The 24209-nt window shown below is 44.3% G+C and overlaps 1 protein-coding gene across 3 annotated transcripts in view; it reads left to right on the top strand.

Moving 5' to 3' along the window:
* Window positions 1-24209, top strand: part of ASTN2 (astrotactin 2) — an 821613-nt gene that overhangs the window by 518742 nt on the left and 278662 nt on the right. For all 3 annotated transcript variants that reach the window (XM_028509080.2, XM_028509072.2, XM_028509089.2), the window contains one exon: window positions 2768-2956. In XM_028509080.2, coding sequence (XP_028364881.1) covers window positions 2768-2956 — 189 coding nt within the window. The remainder of the gene's footprint in view (window positions 1-2767; window positions 2957-24209) is intronic.

Genomic DNA, 24209 nt, shown 5'->3' with positions numbered 1-24209 from the left:
CATTTACAACAAAAGGGTAATTGTGTGTGTGTGTGTGTGTGTGTGAAGATTGAGAGCCAGCTCCATTTAATAAACTATTTCTCATATTTGCTGGAAACCTCCTGATGCAAATGGATGGATTCAGACTTCGTCAACCACTTGCCATGTTCTCTGTATGTTTATATAATTCACTTTATCTGTACTGCAACTCTACTAAAGGAGAGTTACTTTAATTTATCAAATGCAAAAGAAAGGAAAATAGACTGGACCAGGGCGCCAGGACAGGACTTCTTCCAAGAACTTTCCATTGCACTTTGGGCAAGAGCATGTTAACATTAGGAAGATAATGACTGTGTCTGTGCAATAAACTGGGGGGTAGAAGAGAGCAAGAAAAGACTGACAGCTTGCTTCATGCATGAGGTGTTCCTGGCTTTTCACTGGAGTGATCCTGGGTCAAGTTTTCAGCTCTGCCTTTAGTTGGGTTTTATGTCTCTCCTACCAGCTACTGGTTCTTGCAACCTGAGAAGATTTTCTACCCAAACCTTCTCACAGAGCCCCTTCCTTCTTTCATGTGAGTGCCTGAGACTCTTTGGACTCAGATTCAGTAGATCTTTGCTCCACCTCACGGAAGAAAGGCAAAGAAGAGACTGCCTGCTTTCTACTGCCTCCAACAAGAACAGACTTGCCAGGGTCATATCTTGCAAATAGAAACAACTGGATTTGGAGAAACAAGAGTAGGAAAAGATGCCTTGGTTGTTACACAGATCTGAATCCGAATGCCAGCTTTGCCATATATGGTATGACATGCTTTATTTCTTGGCTTTTCATTCTGCTTCTGTGTAAAGCAGGAATGAGCAGAGCTGAGACCTTTTTTATAGTTAGAAAATAGATATGCAAAGTACCCAGTGGATGTTATATGCTCAATAAATAGAAACACCACCATTGTCACCATTACTGCAGTTATTTTGTTAAATGCCTTGCGATTTCTAATTGTTTTTGCTGCCAATGTATCATGTGACCTTTGTGGGGGGCTCCCCATCTTTCACATATGAGAATAAGTCTACCAAAACATGATCTGCTTGGGGAGGAAAGGTGGTCAATCTCTCAAAGGAGAAGGGCCTTGAGCCTGTTCCTCAATGGGCTTTTATTGGGTTCAGTTTGCATAGGAATACAGGGCATATACTCAAAGCTCAGTCATTGTCAGGCAGTGATGATTAAACAATAGATAACATTCAAAGAACTATGAGGGATTATTCTGAGTCAGTGTCAGATAGGTAAGGGCCATAAAACGTTGGGGAAACAAGCTCATTCCACACTTGGACCCTTATCACTTAAACTGAGGGTATTAGCAAAGCAGGTTTCACAGGATTTTATGCATTCTTTCTTAGGCCTGATCGCCCAGGGGAACCTGCCCTTTCCAGCACAGGGTGACACCCACCACCAGCATTATTTCAGGTTTAAGTCAGTTGGGGAATGCGTGCAGCCAAGAGATTAGGAGACTTTTTACAGATAGAATGAGGACTCAGGCTATGTCAAAGCCGAAGGGTGAGGTTCCATCACCCCCTTTTTCTATAGTCCCTCAAGTCTTTCCCTGATGGCCCCTTCTCGCCATGCCTGTTTTAGGTTGTCCCTCTCTTGAGGAATCTTACCTGTCATTGGCTAACTGGTCATGCACTGGGGGCCAAGCAGGGTGACGTAAAGAGGGCAGAGGCGGAGCCCCTGCTGGGGAAGATAAGCTTTGTCTCCTTAGTGGATTACAGTCCCAAGATCTTTTGACTCAGCCTTAGCCATTGGAGGTTACAGCTTCTGAAACGAGGCAGGGTGGCTCCCAACAGACCTTCTAGTACCCTAGTAAATTAAGGTAAAATAGGAGTGTCTATCCCATTTCACATGCGAGGGATGAGATTGAAGGAGTTAAATGACTTACTGGGGGTCAGATAGGTCCAAAGGAACGAAGATGATGTTTATACAGATCTTTCCAGTTGTGGAGCTCTTGTCTTATTTGTTATGTGCACCCTATCCCTAATTCCTAGCAAAGGACCACGAGCAAGTGAACACTCAAAGAATTCCAGTTTCTGGGTTGATTTTTCAGGGACCAGTTTTTCTGCTTCCTCCTTTCTCCCCATGCCTCTTTGAGAGATTTTTTTTCCCACTGCAAACCTCAAAATTGCAAGTATTGTTTCCACATCCCATTCAGCTGCCTGTTTGGTCCATCGAGGAGCCCATCCTGCCTCAAAGGGCCCGTCTGCTGTCAGGCTTGGGTAGTTACAGACCAGCAGAGGCTGCTAACGTAGCTAATTGAACAGAAACAGCAGCAGCTGTGTGCGCACTGTCAGTGGTCCTGGAAGGATCACCTCGGAGCTGCAAGCACAATAAAAACCTTGTTTTTGCCATTGTCTTCAGCCTCTGTCGACAGATTCACTGGGAATAGATTCTGGTTTGAGGAACTAGTTGATAATTCCCAGTGAATTGGTCTGTCATGCTTTTTAAAGTCTGTGTATTTCATGGAAAACAGTTTTTAAATTTGCTTTGTGCAGGGATGTGCACTCTGGTTTCCCCCTCAACTCCGCCAAAATGTCACAAATGACTTTCCTTGAATTTACCAATTTACAGGATTAATGTGCTTTTCTCAAGACACCTGTGTCCTAGATAGACTCCAGCCAGAATAGCTGTCTCCCTTTCTAAACTCTGACCTGTTTTGCAGGCAAAGGAGGCTTTGGTTTTAGGTCACCTCCAGTGGGGACACCCAGCACACGGAGCTAACTCTCGGCTCTGTTTTATCACGCAGTTGTGTGGAGGAGTACAAGCTGGCTCCTGATGGAAAATCCTGCCTAATGCTCTCAGATGTCTGCGAGGGCCCCAAGTGCCTCAAACCTGACTCCAAATTCAACGACACCCTCTTTGGAGAGATGCTACATGGTTACAACAACCGGACCCAGCATGTGAACCAAGGCCAAGTCTTCCAGATGACCTTTAGGTATGGGGAAGACACTTGCACTTCATTGGTTGAGTTACTGACCCAAAATATGGGTGGGGGAGGAGCCATGGGCCCCACTGAATAGAGTCTTCTTACACTGGCAAGCATCTCCCACACTCGCTGATGCCTATACCCATGAGGTGTCAGAAGTTAGAGCAATTCACTCCATGAGGTTCCTTTTCTACCAATCTAGCCCTTATTTATCCCATTTTTCTAACTTTGTGCGTATATTTTTAAATTTAATATTAAATCATCCTGTAAGTACAGTTCATGGATTTTTTAAAAAATAATTAATCTTTCAGTCTATTACAAAAGAGGTGTCCTGTGTAGACTATTCAAGCAGTACAAAAAGAAAGACATTTAACAAAGTGGAAAATAAAATTACCCTCACCCATAAATACACAGAATTAACATTTTCTTGAACATTCTTAAAACAGCCCTCTCTCCCCCTCTTCCTCTCTATCTGCACATTCTGCATGCACACACATGCACACCAAACTCAGTAAAGCTGTTTAGATATTGCTTTTTTTCCCCCTCAACAATATGTCAAGGACCTGTCTCCCTGTTAACAAATGCAGGGGCATATGAGAAATTAAAAGATGAGACTGCTCTCTTATGAGAATAGACAGAACGGGGACTGGGCCGGCCAAATTGCATGAAGATTAGACAGGCAGTCCCGTTGCAAACGGCTTCCTGGGAGAGTTGAAGAAGCTGGAGCTATTGTATCTGGAGAAGAAAGACCTTGGGTGGGATGTATTCATGCCTCAGAATTTGAAGAGCCATAATATGGTAGAGTGGGAAGAATTGTTCCATGTATAAGAAGTTGCTTTTTTAAAAAAACAAAATGATACTTTTAGACAGCTTTGCATGAATACATGATGGGATATTATCACAAAGCACGGTTCTCCCCACCATTTGAGGTTATATCAACAGAAATCAGAACTAATAAGAAACATCACAGTAATCACCATCCTTATTCCATCATCTAATTATTAACAGTGGTCATTGCAGTAGGGGTGGTAATACTAGCTACTATTTATTAAGAATTACTATATATCAGGCTTTTATAATAATAATAATAATAACAAGAACAATAATAGCCACTAACATTTCTTCAACACATACTGAGGGCATTCTAAGCACGTGTAATCCATTATTTTATGTAATCCTCAAAAGGGTCTGAGGAAGCAGGGGCTATTATTATCCCCTTCATACAGATAAGAAATGGAAATGTTAAGTGACATTCCCAAATCCCCCTTCCAGGAAGTGAGGGGGCCAGGAGAATGCCATTTAAACTGCATTAATAAAACCCTTTGAGGCACCATGACCTTCATTTTACAACAGAAAAGTTAACACCAGAGAGGTAAAGTGATTTTCTCAAGGTCACCATCTACCGAGAGAGATGTGAGTCTTGCTGACTCCAAAGGCTTGCTCTTGTCCTCTAATTCAACACACCTCATTATCTCCAATTTCAGAGAACTAGAATGGAACTGTGAATTCCCTAAAGTCATTCACCTATGTAGGTATCACATGCTCTTTGAGCATCTCATATGTCCCAGGTACCATGCTGGTTACTTGGGTGGGATACAATGGAAAATGAGAGGAAAATGACCCCGTACCCTGTGATGCTAGGTATTGTGTGTGTGTGCGTGCGTGTGTGTGCGCAGGTATGTGTAATCGTGATCTTCTGCATTCAATTAATTTGTGGTAGGTAGGTACGATGCAGTTAAGTTATGGGTTCCAAGAAAGCAATTAACAGCGGGATCTAATTTAGTTTAGAGAGTAGAAGGAGCACATCTGTTGGACTAGAGAACAATAATGAGGCTTTGGAGTCTACTTTGCAGATGAAGTAGTTATTTAACTAACACCTGGAAGAGGCGTGGGGGTTAGCCTTGGAAAAGGCTCCAAGCAGAGACAGATATTCTAAGAAGGAAAAATCAAATCGGTTGACTTCAGGGAATGAAGTCTGGTGAGGTTACGGCTGAGCAAATGAGGAAAGCAAGGTAGGAGGGGAAGCCCAAGCAGTAAGCAGTGGCTGATTATGGGAGTCTTGCAGGCCTGGTCTTTATTCTCATAGCAAACGGGAGGACTCTTAAATGCTTAAGAGAGGAGAGCATGTGAGGATTGCACTGTATTTCTCAGCCTCACGGTGGCTGCTTGGGAAGGAGACTGAGGAGAGGGCGGGGTGGGAAAGAGTGAAATGGAGGGTCAGTTAGGTGGCTGTTACTGAAGCCACACGAGACTGTTGGTAACTTCAAGCAGGATGATGGGAATACTATTGAAGGTAAAAAGGAATATTGGCAGATAGTTGTGAGGTATAATGGACAAAGTCCAGTGAGCAGTTGCAGGCAAAAGGGTAAGGTTGAAGAAGGAAGCAAGGGTGATGGAGTGATTGGCAGCCACACAGCAATTTAGTGGCAGAGTCAAGCCCTCCAATTTCCAGCGAATTGCTTTGTACTACTCAGATGCTCAAGCAGAGGCGGAATGCTACCTTATTGGAAAAACTCTCAGAGAAATTTAAGGACAATCTGGATGAACTACTCAATACGGAGATTGTAAAGTACTAGTTTTCTACAGTATTTTAAAAACAAAATCTCTGAAACTGTCTTTAGTATCATGATAGATAGAATAGTGCTATGTGAGACCCAAAAGAAAAAAAAAATTAAAGAAATTGTCCCTTGCCTTTGAGAAAGGAATTTACAAGCTTGCAGATAACATGTGGTATTGAAAAAAAATGTCTGAAAATTTAATTTGCAGTGTGGTGTTCCAAGGAATGCCAGTGGTTTCCAGAGGGTTCCTGTGTGAAGACTTTCAAAAGGAATTACAAGGAATAAGTTGTGGTTCCATATAAACTTTTGGATTCTTTGTTCGAGTTCTGTGAAAAACACCATTGGTATTTTGATAGAGATTATCTTGAATCAGTAGATTGCTTTGGGTGGTATGGACATTTTCGTGGTACTAACTCTTCTTACCTGTGACCATGTTGTATGCTTCCATTCATATGTATCTATTTCCATTACCTTCCTCAGTGTCTTAGAATTCTTGAGCACTGATCTTTTACCTCCTTGGTTAAATGTTTTCCTAGGTATTTTTTGATGCAATTGTAAATGGGAGTGTTTCTTTTATTTTCTTTTTATGATAGTTCATTATAGGGGTATAAAAATGCAACCAGTTCACTGATAAAGGGCTTCTTAGAAGATGAGGCCTGTGAACTGGAGTCTGAAGACAGAGAAGAGCCGTAAGGGCATTTTCCCATCCAGGAAGGAGCCCACAGAACCCCAGGCATACGGATACGCAGGAGGGACAGTCGAGGGAACAGATCTCCAGACTGACTTGGGTCCAAATCCTGGTCCCACATGTGACAAGCAGTCTCCCTGCCTCCTGTTTAAAAAGGGATGTTTTTAGCCCTGGCTGACGTAGCTTAATGGATTGAGCGCAGGCTGTGAACCAAAGTGTCACAGGTTCGATTCCCAGTCAGGGTACATGCCTAGGTTGCAGGCCATGACCCCCAGCAACCCCACATTGATGTTTCTCTCTCTCTCTTTCTCCCTCCCTTCCCTCTCTAAAAATAAATAAAATAAAATCTTTTTTTAAAAAAGGGATGTTTTTATCAGATGCTAGGCACAGTGTATATTTTATATAGTTTGATTTTCCACAACGGCTTCCAGAGTGACTCCATGTGATAAACGATCAAAGGCACTAGCTCTCATTCTCTGTGTGAAGATTAGCTTGGTCCAAAAGGAGGACCCACATTGGGTTGTGAGATGCTAGATTGAAAAGGGGCTTCGTGGAATCCAAGGATCTCGTTTTATATGTGAAGGGGCTTGGTGAAGGCCACAGAGCATGTCACTGCGGAGCAAGCCCATGATCGCGGGTCTCCTGATGGCCTGGAGTGCGTGCCTTCCCACTACGGACACACTGCTCAGCAGTAGGGAGCTCGGCTCCTTCAGGCTGGCCTGGGAGGCTCCAGGATCAGACAGAATGCTATCCCATCGGGAGCTTTTATTCAGCCTCAAACCCTCTGTTCATTGTTCCCAACCATTCAGTTTTAGGTTGTCTCTGTGAGTAGACAGGGTCTGTGTCTGCTCTGATTTGCTCGTGGAGGGGAGTAGAGTGAAGAGACCACACTTTCTCTTTGACGAGAGCCTCAAGATTTAGAGAACCTCCCAGACTACCATTGTATTAGAGTAGCCCCTTTCTCTTAAGCTCTGCCATCCTTGGCTTCCGTTAAGTGTTCTTTGCAATTATTTCCATCTTCAGACTGTGTCACCTCTTGGAGCCACATGCTAAGGCAGTTGACTTCCACCATGCAGCTTCTGATGAGTCTACATATATTTCTTTCAAGTCTCCTTTCATGAGCCCCAGACAGGGAGGGCATGGGGGTCAGGGGAGGATTGGGGGTGTCTGCAGCTACTTTGTCCTCCAAGTTCAAGAAATTAGTCCTGCAAAGTTTTCAGCATCAAAGGCAGTTGTCATTTCTCCCCTTCTTTTCCTCTTTTCCCTCTCTTCTTCAAGTAATCTCTAGTGTAGCCCTCCAGAGTAGCCGGCAGGCACCCCACCAGCTGGCCTGCCATATGCCTCATTTCCTGACAACTTTCTGGCTCGGGATTTCAAACTTCCCACCAGCTAAAGAGTCTCCTGTGTGACAGCTACAACTCTGCTTTGTTCTTCTCCCTGCCCCTGCCCCTGCCCAGATCCCCACACCCCGCAACTGCTGAGAGAAGACTGGTCTGCATTCTCGTGTCCTCGCTTGAATCTCCAAAAAAGCAACCTGGATTTCTGCTTCTCAAAAAATCTTACATTCCAAGTTTCCAAACTGGGCAAGCACTTAAAGTTTAACTAGTTCAGAACTAACTTCTTGCGGTACAGATGGAGAAACTGAGGCCCAGGAAAGAATATAACTTGTCCAATGCTCATCACGATTTGGGGTGCCTCAGAGACTAAAAGGTAGTGTTTGTGACTCCCAAACCAGTTTTTTTTTTGGTTTCAGGTTGTATCGTAAGGGATGCATATATATAACTTCTAAATACCCGTTAGTTGCATGTGGTGAAAAGAGATGCCTGGTTTATCCCTGCTGTCTCAGAGAGGGAAGACCAGGTGCCATGGAAAGATGTCAGATTCCTAACTGAGGAGGGATCTGAGCAGAGGCACCTCCAGAAGCAAGATTCTGCAATGATCCCTTCCTGGCCACCTCAACAGGTTGCCCCATGCAGGCTGCAGCCTGTCTCTGGAGATGAGCGCGTAGAGATGTTTAGAGCTCTGACGAGTCCAGTAGTTACCAGCTAGCCACCGTGCATGAAGATGAAGGGTAGCAATCACTAAGAGATGCACACAAAAAGGTAGAGGCAGGGCGAGGGTGATAAAGAGAAGCAGTCAGACAACTCAGAGCCCTGGAGAGAGAGACCAAGATAGAGGAGGCATTTGGCAAGACCCTGAGTGACAGGAAGAGAGAAGGATGAGCACAGAAAGAATTAAAGCAGTGTAGAGTGGGGACAGGGTTAAAGAGATGAGGGGACAGATGGGGAAAGGTTTGGAAGAGAGTGAAAGAAAGGAGGGTTCAAGGAGAGACCTGCAATGATAGAGAAAAAAGACCCACTGTTCATACTACAGTCACAAGGGAATTTATTCTCAGGAAGGAATGAGGGTTGTTTTAAGAGGCTGGCTGGTGCCAGGAGGAGCCCTGGATTAGGAATCAAGTTCAGCTGGAGATGAATGGACATCAAAGCCTTTAGTAAACTGTTGGGTTCTGTGGAAATGTGAAGAGTCAAAGACCACACTTCCGAATTGCCTCTGAGCCCAGTAAGTGATACTCGGCTTTGCGGGCACTAATCCATTTCGCTGCCCTGTGTTGTTCTGAGTGACAATGCAGGGTCACTATCAGAATCCCCTCCCCTGAGCTCTTGATCAGTGAGGGAATGGGCAGGCTGTTGGTGTGAGATGAACTCATCAAAGTCTGGTAGTGTTTGATTTTTTAAAATTTATTTGATTTTGACTTCCTCCCCTCCCCATCCTCATCCATCCTACCTCATTCCTGTAAGAAAGAAAGGTCAGCTTTGGTAATAGATTGCCTGGATTTAGATAAACATCAGGCAAGAACTATTATTGAGCCTGGAGTCTCAGAAATTGCAGCGAGGTGAAGTTGCTTGGGAATAGGGCTGAACAAATTAGAACGGTAGGTTTTGCGAAAGCCCTATCAAAAATAAGGCAGTTCTGCCTGCAGCTGATATTTGCTCATGAGTCTTCAAGAATGACCTACAGAAAGCATAAGGAGCTCATGAAAGATTTGCTAGGACGGCACTTTTCAATCAGGTCTGTTCCTCCAATGTGCATATTGAACAGCATAAGCAGACAGTTTGGGGTAAGACATGTGATTTCAGGTGAAGGCACCACCAACCCACACCTGGCAAAGAGCTTTCTATAAGGATTTAAGGAAGGTTGGCTTTTGCCAGTGACACTACCTGTTCCCTAGCTGCAGGTCCTGAGTCCTGCAGCAATAAGATGCTCAGGCCCATCTTATTAAGTGGCCTCCAAAGCTTTGTTTTTTTTTCCTAGTGCCTTCTTGGGAGATAGTTGTACTTGCTGCTTCTGGATCCTTTTTCTCTCTCTCTCTTCTGTCTCTTCCTCCCCCCACCTTTAGCCATGTGTACAATTTTTTATGTGCCAGATCCTGTACCCCATCCTTATATTCTCTCATTTAATCTTTCCAATACCTATTGCAAAGGAGCCTTAACAACTTAGCTTTACAAAAAAACACAAACAAAACAAGAAAATAGATGTAGCAACCAGAATGTATTAGGTAATGCCTGATAACAGACCACTTCAAAACCTTGGTAGCTTCCCAGACAAGGGCATGTGTGTTACTCATACCATGCACCCCACACATTATGGTATTTGGGAATCAAGGTGCACAGAAGAATCAGCCTCGTGTGCTTCAGCGGACTCTGTAATAATGGGAAAGACACTTGGCTCTCCTCACTTCCCCATAGAGATGACAGTCCACTTGCAGTTCATTGGTCTAATCCAGTCTCATGGTCACAGCGCCCCTCAAAAGGTTGATCAGGGACATTCAGTCCTATCATGTGTTGAGAAGCAGAGACCCAGAAATGTGTAGGACATCAATACCATTTACTAAACGCTGCTAGCCCATGGGTCTAATAACAAAGCCCTTTAGCAGGGTGCCTGCCCGGCTTCCAGCATCTTCCACCTCCGTATGACCACCTCTGAAAGCTGTAGGATGACCTTTGTTCTCTTTTTGTCAATTTCCTCACTTAATTCCCAAATAACCATAGACTTTATAGATGGCAGAACCTTGGGGAATATTTTGTAGAGAACACCCAACCCGTTTTGCAGATGAGATGCCTGAGGCTCACAATGTTTATGTAAATTACCTAAAATCATATAGCTAGTAAATAAATAAGCCAGGATTCCACCTTCTAGTACGTTGGGCTGTACTGGCTATCTCCACACTGAAGGCTTAAAGACACAGGATCCAACTTCTACACTCTACAAATGGTAATGTCAAGGCCAAGGCTCATAAACAATTAATGGCAGAGTCAGACCTAGAAACTGTTTTTCTGCACTCTCAGGCCTGGGTTTTTTGCAGTATTACCATGATCTTATTGTAACAAGGGAAAGCAAAGAAGGCTGGTGGTGGAGAGATTGCTAATTAATAGTGGCATTAGCTTTCAGTTTCCAAGACTATTCCCAAGCCGCTCTGTGCAGTAATATTCTAGCTCTTGCCAAAATCCTCAATTTGCTACCTGGAGCCACAGCTATTTTTGCTACCTTTTAGGGGGACCACTGAGGAGATCTTAGAAGTGGACCCAGGACAGAAGTTGGAGGCTGAATCACAGGAGTTAAGGGGCGATTCTCCCTAGGTTCTGACTCGGGCTGGCTGCAGAAGAACCTTTCTTCTGTGTCTCCATTGCCCCGGGGTTTCCTGGCACCGTGTGTGGGAGTGAAGCCCCACGTGTCCGGTGCACCGTAGGCCGCGGAAGCAGAAAGCTGTCTCCACTCCTGTCCTGCCACTTCCTGCTCTATTGCCCTCGGCCATTCTCCCCTTCTGGTTTCTGTTGCCTTTTCTTTAAATTAAGGTTCAGGCAGAACTTACAAAAATTCTGAGAGCTTTCAAGAGAGAACACAGCACTCGTTTCTTCTCTTTCTTCTCAAACCCTGTGGCCAGGGGCTTCACAAAGCCGTTCCTCCTCTGCCGACCACGTGGGGCTGCACCAAGACATATCAGTGATTTTTTCCCCCAGTTTAGGAGACCAGGAGAGTGATTTTCACTGGATTCCCTGGAGCCTCACATTATCCAGCAAGGTAGGGATATCCTGACCTTGTGTCTAAAATGCCCGGCGTTAGAGTTCGAGTCCTAGTTTGCTACTTGTCAACTCTGTGACCTTAGGCACGCTAGTTCATGAACTAGATTAGCAAGAGTAACCGTAATCCCCAATGGCTGGTGGTGCCGTGGTGATTAAGTGAGACTGACACCTGCACTGTCCCCGTTTTCTGCAGACAGGAAGGACTCAGGTGCTGTAGGAGGCTGCTGCATCAATAACTTAGAAAAAACCTTGGGCAAAGGCCACTCCCATGTGCACGATTCTGCAGGAACTTGACCCCTTTCATGGCTGGGACCCAACTCAGGGTGTCAGGGTGCAGCCATGAAAAGTAATAGGGTCCAAGTTACACATCAGTCATTTCCCAGCTACGTGGCTTTGGAAAAATCTCTTAACCTTTCTCAACCTCAAGATCCCCAACTGTGAAAATAGGTTTCACCTCAAAATATCCTCAGAAGTCTGTGGTGAAGATTTAACGGGCTAATAAGCAAAGGTCCTGGACACAGTAGGCTCTCAGTAAATATTGTTTTCTCTTCCTTCAATGGTATCTCCCCACCCCTACCCCCATTTCCAGACACATACAGTAGAGGAAGACTTTGTTGTTGTTGTATTTCCCCCAAAACTCACCTCTGGACCGGAGCCATGGTCATCCTCACCACTTCCTCCAGCCAGCGCATGTTTTGGTGAATACAGTGCTTTGGTGAAATGCCCAGGGCAGGAACAGAAACACAGCGCTTCATGCTCTGCGTCTCTTGGGGTATACAGCTCTGTCGTCGGGGGAGAATGGACAGCAGCCTGGGGTCACCTCTGTGTGGGGTGTTAATCCAGCCTTTGGAAAGACATGATCTTGCCAATCGATATGTTGGATCACCTAGATGTGTCCTAGAGGGTATCCTCTTTGTTCGATCTGAATGGTCCACAGTGAAATGCATCTAATTAGAAAGGTGGGACTTAGATGACCGTGTGTCTTGTGTGGGACGTCATAATGGGCCTGGGCCCAGATCCACAAGTTCCAGAAGTGCGTTCATCTTCCACCTCCAGGATAGTATTTACCATATAGATTAGAAGTGGCGCATCTAAATTGGCAGAATGATGGTTAACCAGTAAGCCCTACTGCTCTGTCTGCACATGAGTCTTGCTCACCGACTCCCTCTCCTGATTTCCTTTCCTTCTCATCAACTCATCACACCCTCTGGGCATTTCTCAATATCCTTATACATGATTGATAGTGTAAAACTATTTTTTCTTTATTTTTCAAAGCCTGTCTTTGAGGAGTATGGAGAGAGATTTCTCCCATGGCACAAGTGAACAGAGCAGGTGGACTGTCATACTTTTTACATGAGAAAATTGAAGTTTAGAGAGGTGAGGTGTGGTATCCAATGTCATACATCAGTAAAATGATGGAGCCAAGACTCAAGGTCTTCCCTGTTCTCTACCCTACAGCCTCCATGCAGCGTGGGCACGTGCACATGCATATAGTCCCCAACCACGTGATCCTCAAAGTGCAGGGGAACAAGAAACAGCTATCAACATTATACTTGAAAATCTTATCGAAAAGTGGGGATTTTCCATATGTCTATTTATAGCCAGAACTGAATACACATGACTCACGCTAGTGCTTCTCAAACTCTCAAGTGCATACAGATCTCTAAGAGATCCTGCTGCGATACAGGCTGTGGTTTAGTGGGTTGTGGGTAAGGCCTGAGACTCTGCATTCTAAATGAACTCCTGGGTCTGAGGACCAGCTTTGAATAGTAAGGTGCTAAACTGAACTTGATGCTAGATGTGAGCCTAGGTTATGCCCAAGACTGGAGAAGGATTATTGCTCCTCCATTTGCCTGTTTGAAAGCAGGAAACAAATCCCAAGGCCAATGGCACTGGAGGGTGGTGGAGTCCCACAGGAGTCTCCCTCCACAGTAACCAAGTACAGAGATTGTGTTTTTGATTTGCATGTGGCGGCCAAGGCAGACAGTGCTGGCCTGCAATCAGAGTGCATAAGGTAGAGCATTAGTGCGTAACAGCACAATATATTGTCACATTTATCTGTCCATTCATTCTGCTCACTGATGGTCCAGGGACGCCCTGAGCATCAGCGCCAGTGCACAAGGCACTTGTCCTGACTGCACTGTCCCGAAGCCACATTTGGATGCCCAAGTCAGAGCCTTCTCCGCGTGCCTGCAGCGCTTTTCCAGCCATGGTCTGGTGTGGCTGAAGGGACTTCCCAGTGGAGAGCTTGGCTGCAGTCTGCTTCAGGTCAGAGGTGAGGACAGACTCCCAGGAAAGTAGGAGAATATCCATTTAGGAGTAGACATTGGCCTGGTGAACTTTATCATTAAAAGAGCTGAGATAAAACTCTCATACTGTCCACACACATTAGTTTAGTTGAGGATAAAAAGAAAATCATAAAATTAAGACCTAGTGAAAGATGCCTTCTATTTTGGGGTATAGGGGGAGCACGGTATTGAATTGCAATCCATGGTTAAATATGACCTCTCTAGCCCTGACTGGTGTAGCTCAGTGGATTGAGTGCCCACCTGTGAACCAAAAAATTACTAGTTCGATTCTCAGTCAGGGCACATGCGTGGGTTGCAGGTCAGGTCCCCAGTGGGGGGTGCATGAAAGGCAACTACACATTGATGTTTCTCTCCCTGTCTTTCTCCCTCCTTTCCACTGTCTCTGAAAATAAATTTTAAAAAAGACCTCTCTAATCTTTCTCGCTAATTATAGTAAGAGAGAAAAATAGCCATTTCAATTTTTTATGGGTTTATTCTCAATGTTCACATCTCTGAATATACCAAACATGGTCATTTTATGAGGAAAGGAAATTATACATAGTATATTCAGAATGTTCTCCAACTAACCTAAAACTGTGTCTCTAATCTGCAAAAGGTGGTAAAACAACAAAAGCAACCAGGTCCATTTCACTTCTCCCTTACCCCTTCCTTTTCCTTCTTTTTGTTTCTAGTTCTCTGGCTTCAAAATCCCTGACTAGACTCTGTTCTTTTTCGAGGAGTGGGAAGCCCATGTGAATCACTGAGGCATCTGAAGCAGAGACAATTTTTAAAGAGCCACGATTTCACTGGGCTCACATGCAGGCCGTAACTCAGGCAGGTCTAACAGTTCAGAAGGAAAAGTCCAATGGGGAACCTACGGAATAGATAAGGATAGATTGTAATTAGCACAGCGATTGCAATTAGCAGAGCAATTGTAATTAGCACAGCGATTGTTTGGTCATAACGTGTGCTTCCAAAGTGACTCCAGGCAGTTTGTTCTTCTAAGTATCTTCTGCCTTTCCTGGTGGTCTTGTTTACAGTGCTAATATACTAATGTGCTTAGCAATCTCTTTTATAAATAAACACCCCAAAGATACAAGCCAGCCCAACCCCTGGCCAAGCATTAGGAACCTTAATTAATGGAGGCCACAGCACTGAAATTCTACTCGATTTGCATTATGCTAAGGCAACACTGGTATATTACTCTCCGAAGAAAGCATAGCGCCTCAGGAGTCATTTGTTACTGGTACTGTTGTTTTCTTTTAATTACAGGAGGGAGTGGGATGATGCCCAAGGACAGCACTTGAGGTCAGAAGGTCCAGGCCTGGCTGTCACCACTAGTTCTCATTTAACAAGCTTTTGTTCAGTGCTTGTGCTGTGCTGAGCACTGGGGATGAAAAGATGAAGGAGATACTCAGGGTTCTTGCTCTTACACAGGAGGGCCACTGGCCCAGACGTGGTGTAGGTGAGAGGCAGGGAAAACCCTGAAAGAGATGCTGGCTGACAGCTAGAGGGAATGATTTATAGTGAGCTAGGTCGGAGAAGGCTCCAGGCAACTAAGAGCACAGAGCATCTGCAGACCCTTGAGCATCCAGGGGCATCATGGGCTTGCAGAGATGAACCATGGCAAAGGATGGGCATGCAATCGGGAAGCGTTACTTAAGTACCACAGCAGCGGGACCATTTGTGGTTCTACGACTTTACACAGTCTTAAACCTCTCTAAGCCCAGTTTGCTCACCACTAAATCAGGGAACATTATAATTCCAATCCTAGAGGAGAATCATCGCAGGCAGGGAGAGGTGAGGAAAAGAGCCAGGTTAAAATGCTTTGTAAAGTGTAAAGACATGTGCAAATGTTAGTGACATTTTCCTAACCTGAATCTGAGGATGTGTGAGTGACCGCTTACTTCGTTCGAATCGTTCTCCTGGAGTGTGCCTCCTGGCACACTTGAGATCACGTGGGTGCAAACTCATCAGCGTTACTTTCTTTGTATTCCTCCCAGAGAAATGAAAAAGTGTGTCTGTTCTAAGATCACATTAATCAGCCCACACATGTGTATCAAGAAAATTAATTTTTAGAGAAATATTTCCATTTCAGGGAGATGCTCTGAATAGAAATATACTTAGTAACAATTCTAATGAAAGCTATGATCACAGTTATTTGATATGAATTAATACGGAAAGCTGCAAGGGCAGTGGTTGGGGTTTTATGTAACATCACCACTGAATAATTACTATTAATGATAATCTAGTGGAACACCTCAAAGGTGGCTCTTAAGGGTCCAGCATGAGCATTTATTTTTATGCTTCCTAAGATCCCCAGAGGAGCCCATTAAGTGTGCAATTAATTAGCAGGCACAAGTTAAGAGCTGAAGCTGCAGGCATTTGGGTAGCCCAGTCCTGTTTAATTCAGTATATCCCGGACCACTTTGGGAGAACCTTAACCCTCAAATCAGCCATCCAGCTCTCTCTGTTGTGTGAGGGGCCTGGCGCTGGCTGTGACCTTGAAGATGCTTTAATTTGTTTTGAATGCTTTCTAGAGTACAAGGAAAGAAATAGGATACAGGGCTTAGTCTTCCTTGCTATCTCATAGTTCAGAGAACAGAGTTACACCAAGAGATGCCCCTTCAAGTTTCTGTCCATTTCAAACCACATCAAAGGAGTTAGTGAGGACTCAGCCACTGGGGATATACAAGCCCAGAGGCCCTACAGGCATGTTGCCGCTGTATTTGCAAAGGAGGTGGAAACCTAGCCTGCCATTAAACTTCAATGCAACTACATTGTCTTTCAACCTTGTGATTCAGCCAATAAATGTACATTGAGTATTTACTACGTGCTAGGTTCTGGAGATGCAAGCTGAACAAGACTTATCTACTCAAACATTGGTATAAAGTGGAAAAGAATATATGCTTTTGGGGGGGGGGGTACTATGTAAGTCTGTTAGATTGCAATAGCCCAATAGCGGTGGCCTTGAATAAAGTCAGTTATCTTGAATACCTTAGTTTTCACCGAATGTTCTTTTATTCTCTTTTCTGATCCAGGATCTTACCTAGTGCTATGACTATCAAAGCAAAAAAGTGCACCAGACAAGGTCAGACAGGCAAGGAAGAGTTTATTCAAGGCTATTGCAATGGGGGAAAGAGGTCTGAGCTCCATTCCATTGAAACAAAGGATAGGAGAGTTTTCACGGCTGCCCTGAGCACGTGGAAGAGTACTGTAGGGCTTGCCAAAGTCCTGTGCATGGGCAGTTACTCTGGAATTTGCAAATGCATTTCTCTGCTATCCTTCTTGATGATTGCATTCCAAAGTGGTGGCTCCCAGGTCCTTGAAAAAGACATTGCTGGATTGTAACATTGGCAAGAGGCTTCTTAAAAGATTTACATGTGAAAGGGGCAGAGGAAGAATTTACAGTGACACACTGCAAAAGAAAATGCTCTAAGAAAAGGGAGGTTGGGGACCTAGAGTCAGGATTCAAAGCTTGTCTGAAGTTCGGTCAAGGAGGGAAATTTAAGGCTGGCTTAGCCACTGCCTTACCTTTATTTGCCTGTCTCTTTGGGTTCCTCTTGGCTGTGACAATTTGGTAGGCCTATTTTTTATAGATAATGAATTCATAAAATTCAAAAAACAAAAGAATATAAAATACTTCCAGTGAGGAAAGTTAATCCTTTCCCTGTTTCCTTGTACCCTTTTCTCTTGGCCTTCATCCACTTTTATTAGTTTCTTGGGTATCTTTCCACTGGTGTTTTTTTTTTGTAGGTAAATCCAAGCAAATAAGATTAAATATTATTTCCCCCCACTTTTTCACAAAAAATACATAAAATACATTGGTTTTCACTTTTCCCTCCCTTAGTGATATCTCTTAAAGATCCTCCCATGGACAAACTTTTAGCACTGACCCAGACAGTGTTTTAACATAGGAATCCCACTGATGAATGCCATCCCGCGCCCCCGGCCCGCCCCAAGAGAGGAGGGGCTCCAGGGAGGTGGAGAGAACTGGGTTAGGAGACTGGTGATTCTGCCTCCTGGGCTGCCAGGCCTCACACACACGGTTTCACCGTGGTCAGCCTAGTCTCCTCACATGGAAAATAAGGTCCTTGGCCTCAGTGTGTTGCTGTTGAGACAAACAAGGTAACAAACGTCAGGAGCCTAGTGCCAATAAAGGTGATGCTAGTAGCGGCAATGGTAATAATATTAGTGATGACAAACACACAATACCTACCTGCACCAGGGGCTGTTGTCTCTTTTATTCAATCAAGAACATTAACTGAGCCCTGGCTGGCATAGCTCAATGGATTGAGCTCGGGCTGCGAACCAGGCATCACAGGTTCGATTCCTAGTCAGGGCACATGCCTAGATTGCAGGCCACGACCCCCAGCAACCCCACATTGATATTGATCTCTCTCTCTGTCTCTCTCTCTCTCTCTCTCTCTCTCCTTCCTTTCCCTCTCTAAAAATAAATAAATAAAATCTTTGGAAAAAAAAGAACATTAACTGAGTACCTATTATACAGGGTGGACAAAAGTAGGTTTATGGTGGTTCATATGGAAAAGTATATAATACAAAAATAAGTATTGATAGTATAAGAATAAACTCTGTGTCTCCCATACAACTGTATACCAACTTTTGCTCACTTCCGTATACCACTCATGAAAAGATCAGAATACAACAGTAAATAAAACTCATAAAGAAACCCCTATCCTCCTGAATTATTTTCTAGTGTAGGAGACAATCAACAAGTAATGTGTACTATGTCAAGGGGTCACACTAAGGAGGAGAGTAAGGTAAGAGGTCTAGGGTGTCTAGGCAGGGGATTCTCCTCAATCGAGCTGGACAGCAAGGAGCTCTTCGATAAGGTGACATTTGTGCAGGGTCCTTAATGGGTGAGACAGGGAGCCTTGCAGAGAGCCAGGGCACAGCTTGCAGGCCGAGAGCACAGCAAGACCCTTGGCATGTTCTGGGAACAAGCAGCAGCCCAGATGGATGGGACATCGTCAACGAGAAGAGACAAGTGGTAGGAGAAAAGGCTGTGAAGACAGAGGTAATGGATGTCCAGTGGGGCCCTGTGGCAATTTGTGTCGAGTCCTGAGAGGCACATCAGGACAGTCAGTGCTTTGGATTTTACACTGAGCGAGAAGAGAAAGAAGCCAGTGTGTGGTTTGAGCTTCTCATATTTTGAAGAGGCCCCTCCATCTGGGGTGTGAAGAATAGATGCTAGCGGGCTGGGTGGAAGCAGAGGAAGACATTCCAAGGATGTTGCAGCGGCCCAGGTGAAAGACAGTGGAGCCTGGTCCTAGGATTCAGCACTGAAAGAGGAGGCCAGATTCTGGGCATATTCTCAAGGCAGAGCCACAGAATTTACTCATGAGGAAGAGGAAGGAGGAAGCAAGGTTGGCTCCTTGCTTTTAGCCGGAGCATTTGGACAGATAAAAGGGCCGTTGACTGCAACAAGAAAGACCATGTGAGGAGCAGGCATAAAGAAGGGGATAATAAACAGAAATTTGGTTTTGACCATGTTAATAAAATGAACCTTTCCTGTGGAAAATGCCAGTTGTTTTGAAAAGTAGACAACAGGTAATAAAACCTCAGGCACTCATCACCCTGCTTCCCTCACCATCGTCTGGTCTAATACATCACCTAGAGGGATGTCTGGAAGCCAGAAGAGAGGCCACGCTAGAAATGCAGATTTCAGATTATTTAGCATATACATGAGACAAAATGAGGGAAGATAAACTCACCAGGGAGTAGGGAGAGAAGTGGAGAGCCCCAGCCCTGGGCCCAAGGAGATGAACAGCCAGCAGCAAAGGAGGAGGAGAGCCAGCTCCTGGGGACAGAGGCCCCTCCATGTGGGGTGTGAAGAATAGATGTTAGTGGGCTGGGTGGAAGCAGAGAAAGACATTCCATGGGTTTTGCAGTGGCCCAGGTGAAAGACAGTGGAGCCTGGTCCTAGGTCTCAGCTGAGAGCAGCTTCTCCTATTAAAACCCATGTGGTTCTTGCGACGGTGTCACGCAGAGGTCTGACACTCATTTTCTCAAGAGCATTCAGCTTGTAGACGGTGGAGCCAGGGTGGGAATCCAGGCGGTCTGACCCGAAACCCATGCTCAAATGTCCATTCCTCCTCCCTCCTCCACCCTGTGGTCACACATTCCACTCCTGGGTATCACTGTGCCAGGCTGAGGGACTTGAGAGTAGTGGAGTAGCAGAGTGGGAGAATGTTATAAAAATCCGCCCCTGTTAAAAGTGAGCCAGCAATGCAGCACATTATGTGTGTGATGGACCACCCAATTACCTTTGTCAATAACTCCACACTGCCTAAGAGTATTATGATGATAATAATTGCTGTTTACCAAGCACATAGCCGTGGGTCAGGTACTCGGCAAAGTGCTTCAAACGCTTTAATTTTCACAAGTTTGTGGAGATGAGCCAAGGTTATATCCACTCTGTATCCAAAGACACGGAAGTTACAGAGCTTAGAAAGTGGCAAGGGAGCAGCTCTGTTCTACTAAAGGCTTTGTGATCACATTGTTCGAAGGAAAGGGGGGAGGGGCAGGAGGAGCAACATAGGCTTTGGGGTCAAGGAGATTTGGGTTCACATCTTAGGTCTCTGCGATGTGAGCTTGATCATTGACCCACCCAGTCTCAGTTTCCCTTTCCATAAAAATAATGATGACAACATGTCTGTGTCGGGTCCTTGTGCTATTTTTCCTATGAAATATTTTAAAAACCTAAATAAATACCTGTGCTGATTCTTTAATGTCTCCCTTCCCTACTGAAAAGAGAACTGGGGCCATCGTTGGCTGTTCATTATTGTAAATCCCCAAGGCCTAACAAAGTGTCTGCACAGCTAAGATCTTGACAATTGGCGGTTGTGAGTTAGAATTTGATTTTTTTAAGTTTCCGTATCAAGTACATGAGATCTGTAGGGCCGAGAAGCCTTTACATCCATCTGCAGACGGGGGCCCACCCTCGCTCACAGCACTTTGCATGCTTCTCTGCTTTCTACTTCACTTTCCCTCCACGAAGCTGAGGCAGTTAGCTTCATGGTTTGATGATGAGATCATGACTTGGACTCAGACATTCCTGGAGTTGAATTCAACCTCTGCTGCTGTGTGACCGTGGTCCGGTCACCTGACCTCTCCGAACTTCATTGTTCTTCTTGTTACAAGGTGAATATATTAACTACTTCATTGATCTGGTAGATAAATAATAGTGTTTAAATCGATGAACTCATGGTAGATGCTCAGTATATTATACTTATTTTTCTTTTCCATCCCTCAAACACAAAGCATGTTTATTTGTATACTCAGTGAAAAAAAAATAAACAGGGCTTCATGCGTGCACTGTGACTAACAAGCTGGACGGCAGGGAGAAAGAAGGAAGAAAGGAAGACAGAAAGGTTCTATGAGCTTATCTTTAGGACTTAAAGAAATCAGTATGTTCATCCATTGAACTAATATCCTGCATTTACTGAATTTTAATCACTGTGCAAAGTGATAGAGACACAAAGAGAACTGGAGAGTTGTAGGATATGCCCGTATTTGTAGGGTGACCATATATTCCAGCTGGACTAGGACCGTTCTGGTTTATGCCTACTGCCCAGAGTCCTGTCTGGTTTAGCATTTATCCCAGATAAAAGTCACCTGGATTACAAGGAAAAGACAGATATTTATTCAAGTGAAAGTTAATCCAGTAAGCTGTGCCAAGTGACATGGGGAAGTCAGGGTGCTCTGGGAACAAATGGCAGGGACCCACATGGGTTTAGGGGTCCAGGAAGATGCTCTTCAGGAAGTGATGTCTAAGCAGAGATAGAAGAGGTTATTAAGTGAAGGGGGGAAAAAGAGGACAGAGCAGTTAAGAGTCGGTACAGAGAGCATATTACTCCAAATGTAAAGACTAAAGGAACTCAAGTCAGTGGTCAGTGTCCAGAAAGTAGAAGGTATAGGGGTCTCTTCCCTGGTCTTCATTTACTCAGTAGGTCCTTAAAGGGGAGAATCATCTTTCTGGGTCACTTTGCCCTTCTGCTATGGATGGCAATCCCCAGGGAGATGGAAGAAGAATGGAAGTTTGTGGAACATGCACTCCTGGGGTGGCCCAAAGGGACCTGTCACCAAAGTGCCAAAAAGGAAGAGAGAAGAATGCCTGTCACCCCAAAATTAGTTCTCTTGAAAACATAGAGGGGAAGATTTTGTTCCAACAAAGTTATGTTAATGTTGTCAAGTTGGTGCACTGGGTCGCTGAACTGGCACTTGGGGACTGTCACAATATTGATGGGGAGTTTGGCAAGTTAATTTTAAATCTGTCACTTCACTCATCTATGACTCCTGCTCCTTAATAAAACTCCATGGTGATTGTGGGCTCAGCTGACAGCTGGAGAGTAATTTTTTTTTAGTCTGAGACTAGCGTGGAATTATTCTTTCTCCTCTCCCTTTCTCTTCCTGCCCACTCCTTCCTCCCTTCCCCAAAATCTAGATTGCCAACCTGAAACCAGAAATCCGCCCCCCCTTTACAAAAGAGGTCCCATTGTCGGGGCCAGCATAGGGCCCTGGAAAGGGGTATAGGCTTTGCAGTTAGACCAACTTGGGGTTGAATGATGATTCTGCCCCTAAACTAACATTGCGATCTTATGAAAGTCACTTGAAGTATCCGACGCTTTGTTTCCTCTGGTTGTTGTGATATAAAATAATACATGTCAAGGCACTGGCTACAATTCACCACCTGCCAGGTCCCTTTCTTCCTTTCAACAATGTGCGGGATATGAACTGCAGGTATCTCAGCCTGGACCCAAATGACAGGTGAGCCAGAGCTATTCCTCCCTACACACCTTTACTAGGTCAAGTGCTCAGACAGCATCAAGAAACCTATGGAGGAATCAGAAGGAATGTAATTATAAAAAATGTGTAACACTTTTAAGAGCCCCAATGAGTTTCTAATGAGCTTTTTGCTCAATAGACGAATAACAGTTCTCATAAAAACCCACCTCTCTGAAACTACAGCCATTTTCTCCACACCCACAAGACTGTTTGCTCTGCTGGGGCTCCTGAACCAATGCATATTTCCAAGAAATTATGCAAACATCCAAACAATGTAGGATTGTGCCATTTGCTTCTTGGGTTCATTTTCTATGGCCAGGGTCCTATCTACTCTAACATAACGTACATACCTGCTCAAGTCCCCAACTTTAACTCTGATTGTGCATGAATTCAGTTCTACCCCATGTTAAATCTACACTTTCCTTATCAACTTGGACTTCACTTATTTTTCTGGCTCTCACATGCCGCTCCCTCTGTAACCAGCCTTCCGGGACCCAATCAGTTATACTGGCTGCTCAGTGGGCAGCCCCACTCAGCCGACCTGCTCCCCGCTCTCTCTGTAAAAAGCAGGTCTGGGTAATGTGTGAATCCATTGTGGCACATTTGCCATTCCTTCTGGAGGTACTATTAGCAACTACATATGGCAGACTCTGTGTTAAGTCCAAGTATTTGCAGAAGTCAATAAAACACTCACAGTCATGGCAGGGGCAGCAGAGATGAAGACAAATAAGGGAAAGGAAGGGAAGAAACCCGCAATGATGGGCATGTTGCCCTTATTCGTGAGAGTCTCTTTGAAAAATTTTTTTCAGTTTTATTTTTCAATTATATAGAGTCTACATTTAATATTAGTTTGTATTAGTTTCAGAGGGGTAGTGTAGTAGTTAGAGAAACATCAGCTTTACAAAGTGTTCTCTCCAGTATTTCCAGTACCCACTTGGCACCATACCTACCGTATTTTTTGGACTATAAGACCCACCCCCCCATTTGGGAGGCGTAATGGTTGTTAATGCTTCTGTTGAGTTCTCTTTACATTTACATTGGTGAAATATTATGTTATTTATGTTATTAAATATTTTACCACATTTTTTTGCTTCAAATTTTTTTTCCTACTTTCCTCCCCTAAAACCTAGGTGCATCTTATGGTCTGAAAAATATGGTAATTATTACAATATTATTAACTATATTTCCTAAGCTGCAGTTTACATCCTCAGGACTATTTTGTAGCTACCAATTTGTACTTCTTAATCCCTTCACCTCTTTCACCCAGTCCCCAAACCTCGGTCCCCTCTGGCAACTATCTGTCTGTTCTCTTTATCTATGAGTCTGTTTCAATTTTGCTCATTTATTTTGTTCTTTAGATTCATAATTGAAATCATACAGTACTTGTCTTCCTCTGACTATTTTACTGCACGTAACATCCTCTAGGTCCATCCATGCTGTCGCAATGGTGAAAATTCCCTTGTATCCAGGGACCACAGCTTTTTAATCTCCTCCTCTATTGATGGGCACTTGGGTGGCTATTGTAAATAATACTGTAATGAACATGGGGGTACACAGGTTCTTTTGAATTAGTGTTTTGAATGTCTTTGGATATGTACTCAGAAGTGGATCACTGGGTCAAAGGCAGTTTCATTTATTACTTTTTGAGTCCCCTCCATACTGTTTTCCATGTGGCTGCACCAAATGAGATTCTTTCGATGCCCCATTGAGGACTCAATCCTAAGCTCCTCTTCAAGTTACTACCTTCTCTTGCCTCCCTTTGTAGGGACACACTCCTTAAGAGAATCTTGTAGCTTCTACTTTGTCTCTTTCCAGTTGCTTCTCACACCTTTCTAA

Source organism: Phyllostomus discolor, chromosome 3 (genome assembly GCF_004126475.2).
Source record: "Phyllostomus discolor isolate MPI-MPIP mPhyDis1 chromosome 3, mPhyDis1.pri.v3, whole genome shotgun sequence".
Classification (NCBI taxonomy): Eukaryota; Metazoa; Chordata; class Mammalia; order Chiroptera; family Phyllostomidae; genus Phyllostomus; species Phyllostomus discolor.
The sequence above is the reverse complement of the archived record's forward strand: the minus strand, read 5'-3'. Positions and strand labels throughout refer to the sequence as shown.